Here is a 13565-nt window from a genome sequence, read left to right as displayed (position 1 = left end):
TTTTTTTTTTCCAACCTCCCCCCTGACGAAATGAGACAAAATCTCGGAGCCTTGTTGTAGCCACTGTAGCCAAACTGCAACCCGGGTTTTTTTTTTTTTTTTTTTTGGACCTCTTATATCAGGCGGATCATCCTCTACCGGAGCAGCGGATGCCTGAATGCTGAATGGAGATTGCAAAGCCATCCAACCAAGATCTGTCCGCTTCCTAACATTGGTGAATCTGTGCTGGTAAATGGAGTGTTGTGTCGGACTACATGGCATTATGTTGTACGGAGGGTGTTTGACATCGGAGCGACTGGCCAGAATAACACCCCGCAGTGTGAATATTTCAGCCTGTTGATGATGAACCGCTCAGGACTGGAGCAAAGTGTCGTGAGAACCGGTTTATGGCCCGTGTCTTGAGCTGAAGTGGGGAACCAGATTGTTTAAAAAAAAAAAAAAAGAGAGAGAGAGTGTGTGTGTGAGAGAGAGAGAGAGAAAGGAGGAGAGAAAAAAAAGCATCATTTTTGATGGCTCCAGGGTGGGGGAGGACGACTACACATGAAACCTTGGACACAAAAAATGGATAAAACTATTGCATGAAGCTGGCGGGGGGACTGCATGGTGTGTGTGTGTGTGTGTGTATGTGTGTGTGTGTGTGTGTCTATGTGTGTGTGTGTGTTTTCCTTAGGCCTACTTGATAACAGTGAAGTTGAGGAGGAAAAAAAAAAAATGAGAAAATGGTGATGTGGTACGAAGAAGGCTTGAAGAGGAGCCGGAGTGAGGGATAAAAATCCGTCTATGGGGGATCTGAGGCAGACCAGCTGAAGAATAACGGAATTCAAGTTTTCGGATGAGACAGCTGCTTTGATTAAAGACCTCCAATTAACTTCATGTGAAAAAAGAGAGGGAGGAAATCAGCTTCCTGGTCGGGGGGTGGGGGATAGAAAGATATATTATTCATGCCTTGTGTCAGAGCAATTGGAGAACCGGCTTTGCTGTGGCCCAGATGATACACACACATGTGTGTGTGTGTATATATATATATATATGTATTTATATATATATATATTAAAAAAATGAACCCTTACAAGGAAGAGTGGACCTTTTAAAAATACACACAGAAGGACAAATGACACTCGGATAGCCTCAAAGTAAAGCACTTGCGCAAAAAGAAAAAGGCTGAAGTGGGTTGAAGCATGGGCTGTGCTTCAAGTATTCATATCTCTGATAGGGTGGTCTACCACAGTGGAAAAGAGTCCGAGGATTCCCACTCACCCCAGCAGACTAATACCACTCAGCATCAAGGAAATCCTGCCTCGGGACTACCCCTAAAACCCCCGAGCTGCAAGGTGAGGGAACCTACATTCATTACACTTCCAGACACACAGCAACACAATGTGTGTGAGGGTGAGAAGTTTATGTTTGTGTGTGTGTGTGTGTGTGTAACATAAAGTTGTTCTGCTTCTTTTCCATGAAAATAATATGATTTTCAGGACATCATGCAACCATCCTTTCCCAAAAATGGCCCGAAAAAAATATAGAGAAATTATACAGTAGATACTTTAATTTTAACTCCCTTCCAAACTAAAAATGTCCATGCATGACTGTACAACATTGCTGCTTTTTTTGTATTTCGAGGAACTAGGCCATGATACACACACTCAGTGAAAGGTCGCAGGGTCACAGCCCCGGCCACGCTAACCTGAGGTGTTGTTCTTTTTGGAGTTTTTATGAGTTAAGAGTTGAAGCAGACATTTGCTGCATTCTTTTTTTGTTGTTGTTGTTGTTGCTGCTTTCATATGCACTGCACTTTATCTAAGCACTGCCATTCGGATATCAAACTCTTTTCAGTTGACACAGCGTTGGCCTCTGATTCACCTTTCCGACTGTTTTGCTTTTCAATAGGATGTCCGCCCTTGTGGGGTCTGATTGAGGCTTAATATTTGTGTTTCATGCACAAAATGAGACAAGTAATTCATAAAAACTCACCTAACTGTATGTGTTTTATTTATAAAGTGGACGGGGAGGTGTGTGTGTGTGTGTGTGTGTGTGTGTGTGTGTGTGTGTGTGTGTGTGTGTGTGTGTGTGTGAATGGAAAGTAATGAAAAGTATTGAGTGACATAATAGAAAAAAGTTTGCCATCAATGTGTTACATCATCACAAAAATCAACGGTCCCATTTGTGTACTGGACCATAAATAATTACACTAACAGACAACAAAATGTGCTGTGCCTGTTTTGTAGTAAATAGGTGTTTCTAATGAAGCTGATGATGGTTCTTGCCATTATGTTTTGCATACATGTTTTGTGTAAGATGTTACACCAGAACAACTTATCACTTTTATTCAGATTGACGGGCACATGTGTGTTTGGAGGTGATAAAGATGATCTTACATGCACAAAAAAAAAGGCCTCATCCCATTTATAGAAAAGTTGAGCAACGCTGACGTGAAAACAGTCATCCTGTCTCTAAATGAAGAATAATGACGTAGAAGCCTCAAGCGGTGGCACATTGATAATAAAATCAATGGAAGCTCGTGCTGTAATGTTTTGCATGTACATCTGCAGGCATCTGCAAACACATACACACACACATACCCAACAAACAAAAAAACGTCTGGGTAAAGAAAAAAACAAGTGTGATCTTGTGAATTTAGTAGTGCATGAGTGTGTCTGTGTGTTGGCTGTTTTCATGTGAGTATGTGTGCGTTTGTCTGACAGACCGCAGGCTATTTGAGGGCCTCTGTCAAGCTGAATTTTGTGGCCAAATGTCACTGCAGGATGCAGTGAGAAGTCAGTGTGACAGATGCCCCCACGTCAAGACGCCCACTGTGCCTTTGATTGAATTAGTCCCCTGATTGAGTTAGACTAATGGTATACAAATCTCCTTCAGCTGGAAATGCTTAATCCCTGTTCTGTAAGGTGTCATCTTTAACGTCCTCTGTGGTCGTCTCTGGTGAGCGGCCAGGTTTAATTTCACCATAATGTATGGAAAAGTAAGTCATAGTTTCTCTCATCAGAAATCATGAGTATGTCAGCTTGCTGTGATGCCTTCAAGGCGCAGTAATACACGTTGCTGCTCATTTTATTTCTTCTTCCTATAGCAGATCAATAACAGCCATTGATTGTTCTGGAATTGTGCATGTGTCCGCCACCTAAATTTAATAAAGGCCTTTTGTAACACGCTGTCATTGCAAAAAGCAATTAATACACTAATTTCTTGCATTTTATTTAGAAAACTTTGACAGTTGTCATGTATTTGATTTGAAATAGAGCTGCACCACATCCCAGTAGGTGTCAGTAGAAAGTAGACCTGAAACTTTTGGTTGATTAATCGATTAGTTGATGGACAAATGTGAAGACTTGCTTTTCTTTCACTTGGGATTGTAAAGTGAATATCTTTGGATTTTTAGGAAATGTGGAAGTGAAAAAAATGGGCAAAAATATGTTTGACTATGTTTAGACCAAACGATGAAGATATAATTGACAGATTCATCAAATGATGACAATAATCATTAGTTGCAGCCTGAGTATAAAGTATATTACAGTAGATCCACCTCAGCTCAAACAGTTAGTCTCAAATTTTTCTGCATTTTGTTTTTAATCTCTGTGTGTGCGTGTTTGTGCCATGGCATGTGTCATAGTGACTCTGAGAGAGCACACAAACACACATTCCCTAAAGGTTGATAATAATCCTCCACATCTACACGCAGCTAAAGTGCACAAGTTAAGAGTATTGCAAAACTGAACTAAGCAAATGTTAAAACTGTGCTGTATCTTTGCTTACACTTGGAGAGAGAACATGTGCAGGCGTCTACAGTGTGAGAAAGATTCAATAGAAGTTTGGGGACTGAGATGTGAGTCTTTGTCAAGGGTACGTTACCATATGGGCTGGTCTGGCAATGATAAGGCTCAAGTACAAGGTCCTGTGATAGTGGCCTTTTTTTGTGTGTGTGTGTGTGCGTGTGTGTGTGCGTGTGCATGTGTGTGTGTGGCCAAACAGACAGAGAAAGACCTCAGCCAAACACAACACCATTTATCTGGCCTTGACTTTTTCAGTCTGATTGCCCCCACTCAAGGAAATCAAGTAGCTCTCCCACCCCCTGAACAGCAAACGCAGAATCTTTTTTTTTTACTGTTACCTCTTATTATAAATGGAAAAGGGCAATAAAAGGTGCTAAGCTTATAAGTATCTGGAGAGTAATACCGTCTTGCTTGCTGCCTGATTCCAGCTTCTGCATGCATTAACATAAGTGGTGGAATTGCTCAGCCATACCTCAGACACCCCCCCACATTAAAACCTTCCCGCCCCCAGGGTGGTGTTTAGCTCAGTCGGTAGAGCAGCCGCCCCCATGTGCGAAGGCTCAGTCTTTGCTGTGGAAGCCTAACGTTCGAATCCGACCTGTGGCTCTTTCCCACATGTCATTCCCCGCATCCCTGTCCCTATCAGAATTAAAGCTTGAAAATAATCTTCCTCCCATCCCCTGAAGTGACACAGGCACACAAGGTTGCTTTTTCTAAACTAAAGAGTCAGTTGGGAAACACTTAACTGTTGCTGCCTCACAGCACAGAACTTAAGTCTCAGAACCAAACACCTCACGTGACACAGCTTACTTTTTTTTTTTTAAAGAGTGTGTAGTAGGCTATGATACACCGCTGACCTGGGCAGCCTCTCTCCATTTGTCAGTTTTCACTCCCACTGTTGCTGTGTGTGCTCTCTGGCCGTGTGTGTGTGTGTGTGTGTGTGTGTGTGTGTGTGCGTGTGTTTAGTCTAAGTTGAGAGTCATTGGGTAATTTATTCCAGAGGAGGGCAAAGGCTCAGCATGGTGATGAATTAATCCACTGTGCTTTTTCTGCTGGCTAAGAGCAGGGAGACTGATATTGGCTCTTTTTCTTTCTCTCTTTTCTATCTCTTTCACTTTCTTTCATTTGGCTATCAAACTTTCTCGGCTCTTCCCCCTGTCTGTTGCTCTTGCGCTATAAAAACTTTTGTTCTTCGATATTACTCTCTGAATGTCCAAAGTTGATACATTTTTTTTCACTCTCTCTAACTGACAGCTGTTTTTATCGTCACAAAGGCATATGGTATAATACACAATAGTAGCAGTCTCCCAACTGTGTCACCCATTGAAATGTTAACGTTCAGTTGACTTCAATGGCCCTGCTGTTGTCTTTGTCTTTACAGCTGCTGATTGGATCAAGTGATGGACTATGCTTATCTATGTCTATCAAGGATGTCATGTGTATATGTACAATGGCCTTTTATAGCCCAGAGCATGGCACTAACCCATGGCACTCTGCCACAGTTAGCAGTTTGATTCCCACTGGGGCAGGATTTTGTTTTTTCACAAATGGCACATATATATTAAAGAAACAGTTTGATATTTTGTTTTATGAGTTTATCTTTCCTGTTACATGACCGTTGTCATGACAAAATCGATACCAATATATTTAACTAGCAGCCAATTAGCCTAGCTTAGCATAAAGACTGGAAATAAAGGGAAACGGCTAGCTCAGACTCTGTCCAAAGGTAACAAAATCCATCTACCGCCACCTCTAAAGCCTCTAAAGTGCTTTGCATTTTTTTTTTATAGAGCGTTATTTGCCAGACTTAACTTTATACTAAGCTGAGCTAGCTGGCTGATAGCTGTAGTTTCATATTTATTGGATAGAGTGTGTGAGTGTTATTGTTTCTCTAATCAAACTCTTACCAAGAGAGCGAATAAGCATGTTTCTCGAAATGTTTATTGATTTAAAACTTAAAACATTTGTCTTTTTCCACAGTCATTTTATTTTATGTTTCCTACTTTTAAATTCACTGACATACGAGACAAAATGCGGCTTTTTAAAATATGACTTCAGCCATTCGTTATGTCTTATTTAAACAAAATGTCAGCTATTTCCCTTCCTGTCTGGAGTGTCTGCAGGGGCAGTAGAGGATTAATTTGCTATGTCATTTATCTCCACTGGCACATTAACAGAAGTTGAGAGGAAGTGGGATGGGGCCCATGGAGCACACACAGTCAACTGATGTATTGGCAGCTCTGGAGCCTTATCAGCCTACAAGATGTTGGTATATACCCAAAAAAGTCTAAGAGTAACATGTTGCCACAACAGTATTTAAATGTTTTATTTCCTATAACCAATCAATTCTTGAGAATTAGGCAGCTCCAGTACTTGATGTAATGAGCCCAAAGTCTCCCACCGCTGACAACGTGAACGTTGATCCTGTGTAGAAATGAAATTATGATAATATAATAAATCCCTTTGTCACCTTGAGTGTAGATACAGTGGACCTCTTCATCTCCGAGAGCTTGCTCACTTATGAAGTGTCAGTTGGGTGCATTTACAGTACTTATAAAACAGAACCTCCCATTGTTTTTGAAATACTCTTAACAACTAAGGCCACATTCAAAGCTTGTTCTGCTCCCCCTCCAGGTTAAGAATTTAGTATCATAAGGTCAGCATGTGAGCTTCATGAGATTATGGAAATGGTATTCTTCCAAAACAAGGCACTACAAGTGTTTACTTTGTAGCAGTGCTCTCTGTTCTCTTTCAGAAGCTCACAGGAATGTAGATGTGAGTGGGCCCAGATCCACTGGTGGCCTTTTAAGCTCCCCCCTTGACTGTGTCTCTCCCAATTTCTGAGCTTTTTAATCTGTGAGAATCTGCAGGGGTCGTGGTGTCACGCTACCGATGTTATTTCAAACCAGAGTGCTGGAGTGGACAGTCAGGTGATCTTTCATAGGCTTTCTAGAGGTGTGCAGTTCTTTTGTTCGTCTGTTGACTTTTGAAGTGTCTTGCAAACATTGTTAACATCACTATTAAAGGGACACATTCATTAATCAAGCAGTCATTTGTTCACAAAAGGATCAAAAGTGGAGCGTATCATGATATACTTCATTTTGAACCCCCCGAGAAGTCGACATACAAACAGTCAAAAAGCAATTAAAGGAATAGTTTGACGTTTTGGGAGCATTAGCACCCCTAAAGCTCACCAATCAACACATATATCTTATATAGATAGATATATCTTATCCTATGCGCACAGAAATGTGTCTTATGTGTCTGACTACTTTTTGGCAGGGTGCAGTGACATCCTGGAGTCTTGGGGGTTGATTCCGTAAAAGCACAACTTGGTTTTACACTTTGGTTTTTGCAGACTAAAAAGGAAAAACAAGATAAAATGTGTTCATTTTGAGCTTTAGAAGTTCTAGTAGGCTGATTTTGCTATCTTCGAACTGATTCAAGCTAGCAGTTTCCCCCTGTTTCCAGTCTTTATCCTAAGCTAAGCTTACTGGCTGTAGCTTCATATTCATCTTGTAGATGGATGAAGGAGTGAAAGCAGTCCAAAGAATCTGTAGGATTTTACTCATATTCATGTTTCCAGTCCTGTCGTTGAATTTCAGTGATTCATTTGCTTCTCTTCCTTTTAGACTTTGGCAGTCTATAAAAACTTCCCAGTGTACTTGTACAATTGATAGTGTTATAACTCTTTTTTTTCACGTCAATGCCCCCTTTAGACCCAAGGCCCATGGTGATGTCATGTGCATGCCCTCTATACTACGGTTGTCTTAATCCCACATTTTAGAGCAGTTTTGAAAAGTACACCACGTACAGTACATAACATCATTCTTTCTCCTAAAGGAAGAGTTCATTTGACAGTCGTCTTTCTTGCACAGTGTCACAGTGTCAGTGTCCATAGGCAATGTCTTTAATCCCTCCTGGAAGGGAGCCTTATGTGGTGATTGTGCCATGTTAACAGCATCTGGTTACTTGAGTACTCTGGCCATTTTCACGCTCCGTCACACCACCGTTATGCTCCAGAGGCTTTGACTTCATTTTGCTGCCTTTCTTTACTAAAGAAGCACTGAGCAGACAAGAGCCTTGCTGGATTTAAGCGAACAGGCCTGCAGCTTATAGGCTGTAGTAAACACGCAAGACACTCATTCACCTTCTGAACACCACCGCATTAAGCAGCCAGTGCTTGTCTCCTTTCTTGTTTAATGGACACAGCTATGACGCAGAACTCTCTGGAGTGCGTCTTGCCTTTTGCTCTGAAGATATACTGTACACCCAGTGGATATATCCCTTACAATTTTTATGGGGCAAAGCACAGATGGTGCACATTGGTTTTGGTTGTTGTCTTTTTTTGTAGTTTGAGATGTATGGTTGCAAGGGCACATTTTGGGGTTAGTAACAATTCAGTCCAAAGCTCAACTCATATGTAAGTCTTTAACTAAATCATAACAAATATAGTGTTGTCAGCTGCCTGTCTTGGTCACTTTTTTGAGTTTTGGTGAAAGTTTTACAAATACCGGACTATCAGGCTCGGGATACTTTGCTGTAACAGAACTGAAACCATATGGCCGTAACATGCAAATGAATTTTGCAGCTAAGATGCAGAAACAGGAAGTGAGCCTGTCTGCATTGCTTTGCTAAATGAGTATAGAAAAAATCAAGTAAATGTGTGATATATATCTCGTCCCCCCTCTGAGCTCCACTGGTCAAGATAGATACATTTTATATAATCTGTCAAATGAAAATAGAAGACTAAATGATTTAAAGTTTAATATATGTGAAAAGAACCATCTTAAATGTGCCTTTTTATTATTGTTATTCAGGAGGATTTTTCTGCTCCATATAATTTGGCTTTGCTTGATAAAGTTGACTCAAGGTGGATGATGATGCTACTTCATTTTATCCTGCGACTGTTGGATTTCTTCCCACTATTTGACAATGACATTGAGCCGGCTTCAGTTATCCTGTTGTCACCAAGCATACTATAGCATTCAGCTATTGCATGTGGTGTGATATGTGTAGTAGCAAACTTATAATCTAGATGCTATTTTGGAAGGCATAAGAGAGCAGGAAATGTTTCAATGGAAACTATGAGAGTACATGCCCCATAAAAAAATTATTGCCATGCGCACGAGAGACAATGAAAGACAGTTGAAGAGAATACTATCATTTTACAAATAGTGGTGAATCCTGCACGTCTATCCGAAGCGCCTGTGTCATTTATTGTACCTGTCGCACCTGCCTGATTACATTCCTCACAGGTCACCTGTTTTAACTGTGTGCTGTGTAACCAGAATAGCTGCTTGTGGCTGAATGAAATATTTTGTCTGTATCATACTGTACATTTTACAAACTGCAAGGGCATTCGGAGAGAGAGCAGAACTTTACCAAGGCCAAAAGTTCAGCCCTCTGTGATAGGCAAACAGAGGAAAATTGAAGATAATTAGTGCCCCACGATTGGATCCACTTTAATGGGGTTCGTCCTTGGTCCATGCTACACTCTTCCAACAAGTTTCATGAAATTTGTCCCTGTAGTCTTTCTGTAAATTCTGCTGACTTGGCATAGACATACATAAACTCTTTGGTGGAGGGAGTGTTTTTTTTACAGCATGGGCATTGGCGCCCACTAATCTCTGCACATTTAGCTTCCACATCATCTTGTGTGTTGTCTTTCATTATTTATTGTATCCATATTGAGTGTTTCCATGTCAGCGCTACATCACATCACTCTCTATTTACTCTAAATCATCTGACACCCACAAGAAAATTGGAAGCTTCTGCCAAAAAAATGATGCCTCAGAAACTCTGTCCTTTTATTCATTAAAAGTTTGGTCATAGTTAGATCATATGGTTTGTATTTAAAAATCTGCATATATACTGGGCAGGGTAAGATACTGTAGGTTTAATACAGACAGCATTGTGAAAGTCTGAATGATATTATATAAAACGAACAAGCTTTGCTGTTGAGTTATTAGCAGATCCAAAAACGTCAAATAGGTTAAAGGTGGAATTACAATCGTTGTACTTCTCTCTTTAAGTTTATATCAGTATCTAGTTTATGTGATTATATTTTATAGCAGTAAAGTTAAGAAGAAAAGAAAACATGCAAACAGAAAGAGAAACCAAAGCAGAGTACAGGATACCTACTATGGTTGTGAAATGTAACCAGCAGTGAATACTTCCTCTATACCACTCAGCTTACAGTATAACAAATAGAAATATTTACTTTAAAATCCACGTCTGAATCCACGTGGTTTGAAATCCAATCCCATTTCTAGAAGTTACTTCAAGCAATTAAAAAAAAATAGATTTTAACACATACATTCAGATAAATTTAATTTAAATTTAAAGTGATTCAGTATGGTTTCAATTTCACAGTTCTAGACTTACAGACAGGTGTTGTCAGCCTGTTTTTACTATCTTTTTTTTTTACTAGTTTTACTGCTGTAAGCATTTATTTTCTACTTATAACCCCTTTATTTTAATGATGCAGCAGGATTTTTAGCTAAAAAGCAAATCTGGGCTTTATGTCTATGTGTGTTTACAAACTTCCACTAATGTGAGTCTTAGAATGCAGTCATCAAATCTCCATTCCTCATTTGGTGTGTGTGTGTGTGTGTGTGTGTGTGTGCATGTGTCTGTGTGTGTTTTAAACCAAGTATAATTTGTGTGCCAAGCCTGCTGCTCCAGCTCGTGTCGCTCACTGATCCCTCATGCAATGGTGACATCAGTGCTCCTGTTTTAGCAGGTGGAGTGGAGGGGGGGGTCCGGTGATTATCTAATGCTCTCGCAGCAATCTGAAGAGCCCCGGAGAACCGCTTCTGATATTCTCAAAAACATGTAAGCTGTTGTAGAGAGGTGGAGCCATGCAGGGTTGCAGATAGAGCAGGGGTGGTGAGGCCGCCATGGGCGTATTGCTAATTCTAATCCTCTCTTTAGGCCTCAGGGCTGGTGAGGTAATTAAGATTGTACAGTTGGGTATGGCCCTGGCAACAAAGTGACTGTATACAAATGATCTCTTATTCAAGCCAGACAATCTTCCGTGGAGCTTGTTTGTACTTTGTTTGTCCTGTTGTCATGTATTTGGCTGGACTGAGAAGGAGGAGTGGAATGGAAAGGTTCCCGGTAAGATTACAGTACACTGTAGTGTCACTGGACCAGGCAGCGTCCCACTTAGACTCTCTAGCCTGTCCTTTTGCTTTACTGGCCTTTGACCTTACCTGGAATGAGCTAATATGGAAAGGAGAATGCAGACTACATGCACCTGATCAGTAGCTGCCCATGGTTCACCCTATACATGAGTAGGCACAGAAGCAAGAGGAAAACCTTCAAGATTTATAGCTCGTAATTGCAAGGGGTGCACAATAAAGTATTCTTTGGTGCTTTCTTTGGGGTGTTATTTGGGATGAATAAGTGTGAATAAAATGTAACATTGGTGTTATAGGAGGCTGCTGGGGGCAGAGGAAGAGGAGAGGAGGTTTTAGAAAGGGGCTGCCCCAGAGCCCTGGATGGCTTAGGATTGTCCAGGTCTTATGGGGATTTTAGGGTAATCTGGATAAGGACAGAAATACCTTGAAGGTGAACATTAGAGAAAGTGCTGAGCTTCTAGTGGATCTGTCTTCTGTTTTTAATTAATTTACACACACACTGGCGATGGACACAGAGGGCATCATCTGTATAATTCCTTGAAAGGGGGTCAATTTTACACATGAAATTTAGTTTGCTCTTCATCACGTGTACTACACAGCCTGTGATGAATAACCATGGTGATGGTTGATGATCAGCGTCTTCGCTATGAGACTTTAAATTAAGAACCGAAAGCTTACATTGCAAACTGCAGATGTTGAAAATGAAAGAAGTTACCATAAGGAAGCAGAAGGCTTAATGAAAGACTGCATTGCATCATGGGAAATGTAGGATCCAGTCTCTTTGAAGCTTGATCTATACTAGCAACAGAAAGTGAGTATATCTCGGCCTCTGCAGCTTTGATTTTTTTACTATTAGGTGGAGGAATAAATGGCTGCATTACCCCTTTAACCAAGCTGTATAATTTCACTCAGGCTCAGAAGATCTCATACTGCTGTTTGATCCTCAAAATCAAATAATAAAAGTGGTCTGTGTCACATTAACATCAGAACTTAGACACACTACAACTACAGTAATTTGAAAAGATATATATTTGGATAAATATAGCCACATGAGATGTGTAAAAGTCAAGGACATGTGATCTTATCCGTCTTTTTGATTTGAAATCACAGCCTCACTTTCATCATCAGAGCTTTGCAGCTAGCTTATATGCACGGCCTGCTGAATTTCTCTCTATGTTTAATGAGCACATCGCTCACCTCTTCCTGCTCTTCTTCTCATATCCCTGTAGGCCAGTGTGTGAGGGCTCTGAGCACAGTCTCTAACCCTCGTCACTTGGCCTGTCGGCAGGAACTGCTCCGCTGCCAGGCCTCAGTTACTCTCCTTGGCACAGTGACGCACAGATCGCATACAGACATGCGCCACTATGGACACAGGGTATGCACGCAGGCCCAGTCAGCGGCATGAGCTGAGGGAATGCAGCATGTGCACTGATCTCACACACACGTGTACATATAATCCAAATACACATTTTATTTATGTCAGAAATATAAACACACTATACAGCTTTTCTCTGTTGGAGCAGGATGAAAGCTGCACTGTGCTCTTTTGAGTGTGTTCTTGTGTACAGTATAAATTTACAGGCGTACGGGTGTTAAATATCTATTCTCTATTTATTTTTTTTTTGTGTTGAACTGACATAAAAAAAAAACTGAGATTGCATCGAGAAGCACGTCACATCTGACGGTTTTTGTGTGATATTTGAGGCGATGCGTGCAAGGTGTGGAACACCAGTGTGAAACAGGGACAGGTCACCAAGGATGAAGTAACCTATCCATTTTCTGCAAACTCTGTATTTTTAAACCCACGGACGTCATTCAAGGGCGTTTGGGACTGAATTCCAGGACAAGTTCAGTCTCCTGTGAGTTACTCGGTGTCTTCCCTCTGTGTGTGTATGCACATTCCCGTATGCTTGAATTTCCGCACTATCTAGTGAGGTAGGAGAGATGTCACAGCAGACAGAATAAAGGTCAGGGCGTACTCTGGAAGCACTGCTCGAAAAAACAATGAGTGTGCGTGCGTGCATGTTTGTGCACATGATTAGAAATCACTGTATTTGGGGCAACATGTGGATGAAGTGTGCACCAGTAGCTTGTGCATGTTACTTTTTTGGGGGGGTCTATGGGCGTGTTCTTAGGTCAAGCTTCAGTTTCGTCTAACATTATTTCAACAACTATGATTTTGCTCTACAGAGCTATCTGCAATATGTGGCAGCTGCATGTATAACTAGCACATAGCCTTGCAAGCCAATACTACTTAAATCATTAACTTACCTTGACTGACTATTACTTAACATACCAGAGCTTAAGTCAGCAGCTGCTGGCTTCTTGATGTAACACTACACACCAGGAACGAAATCACTGTCACTTTTCTGAATGTGCCAAGATGTAAACAATCATAACACAGGGTTAATGATTCTCTCTTGCACCTCAAAGGGAAAGTGGAACACAGAACAGGATCGGGACGTAACGTGAGACACATTTTTTCAACATTTTACATTGCAGGCCACATTGTCACCTGTTGGTAGGTGCACACGAGATCTGATGTTATGACAGATTGACATATGAACATGTATGGGTTTACATGGCGTGACGGGTGTCGAGCTTGTGATATGATACAAAGTCGCAGTTGGGCAAA

At 41.0% G+C, this 13565-nt stretch overlaps 1 protein-coding gene across 1 annotated transcript in view; it reads left to right on the top strand.

The window, feature by feature from the left end:
* pde8a (phosphodiesterase 8A) overlaps positions 1 to 13565 on the top strand; it is a 45236-nt gene continuing 31671 nt past the window's right edge. The window contains exon 1 of the mRNA XM_010731862.3: positions 1 to 1331. Coding sequence (XP_010730164.1) covers positions 1179 to 1331 — 153 coding nt within the window. The 5' untranslated portion in view covers positions 1 to 1178. The remainder of the gene's footprint in view (positions 1332 to 13565) is intronic.

This window comes from Larimichthys crocea, chromosome VIII (assembly GCF_000972845.2).
Source record: "Larimichthys crocea isolate SSNF chromosome VIII, L_crocea_2.0, whole genome shotgun sequence".
In the NCBI taxonomy this organism is placed as follows: Eukaryota; Metazoa; Chordata; class Actinopteri; family Sciaenidae; genus Larimichthys; species Larimichthys crocea.
The sequence above is the reverse complement of the archived record's forward strand: the minus strand, read 5'-3'. Positions and strand labels throughout refer to the sequence as shown.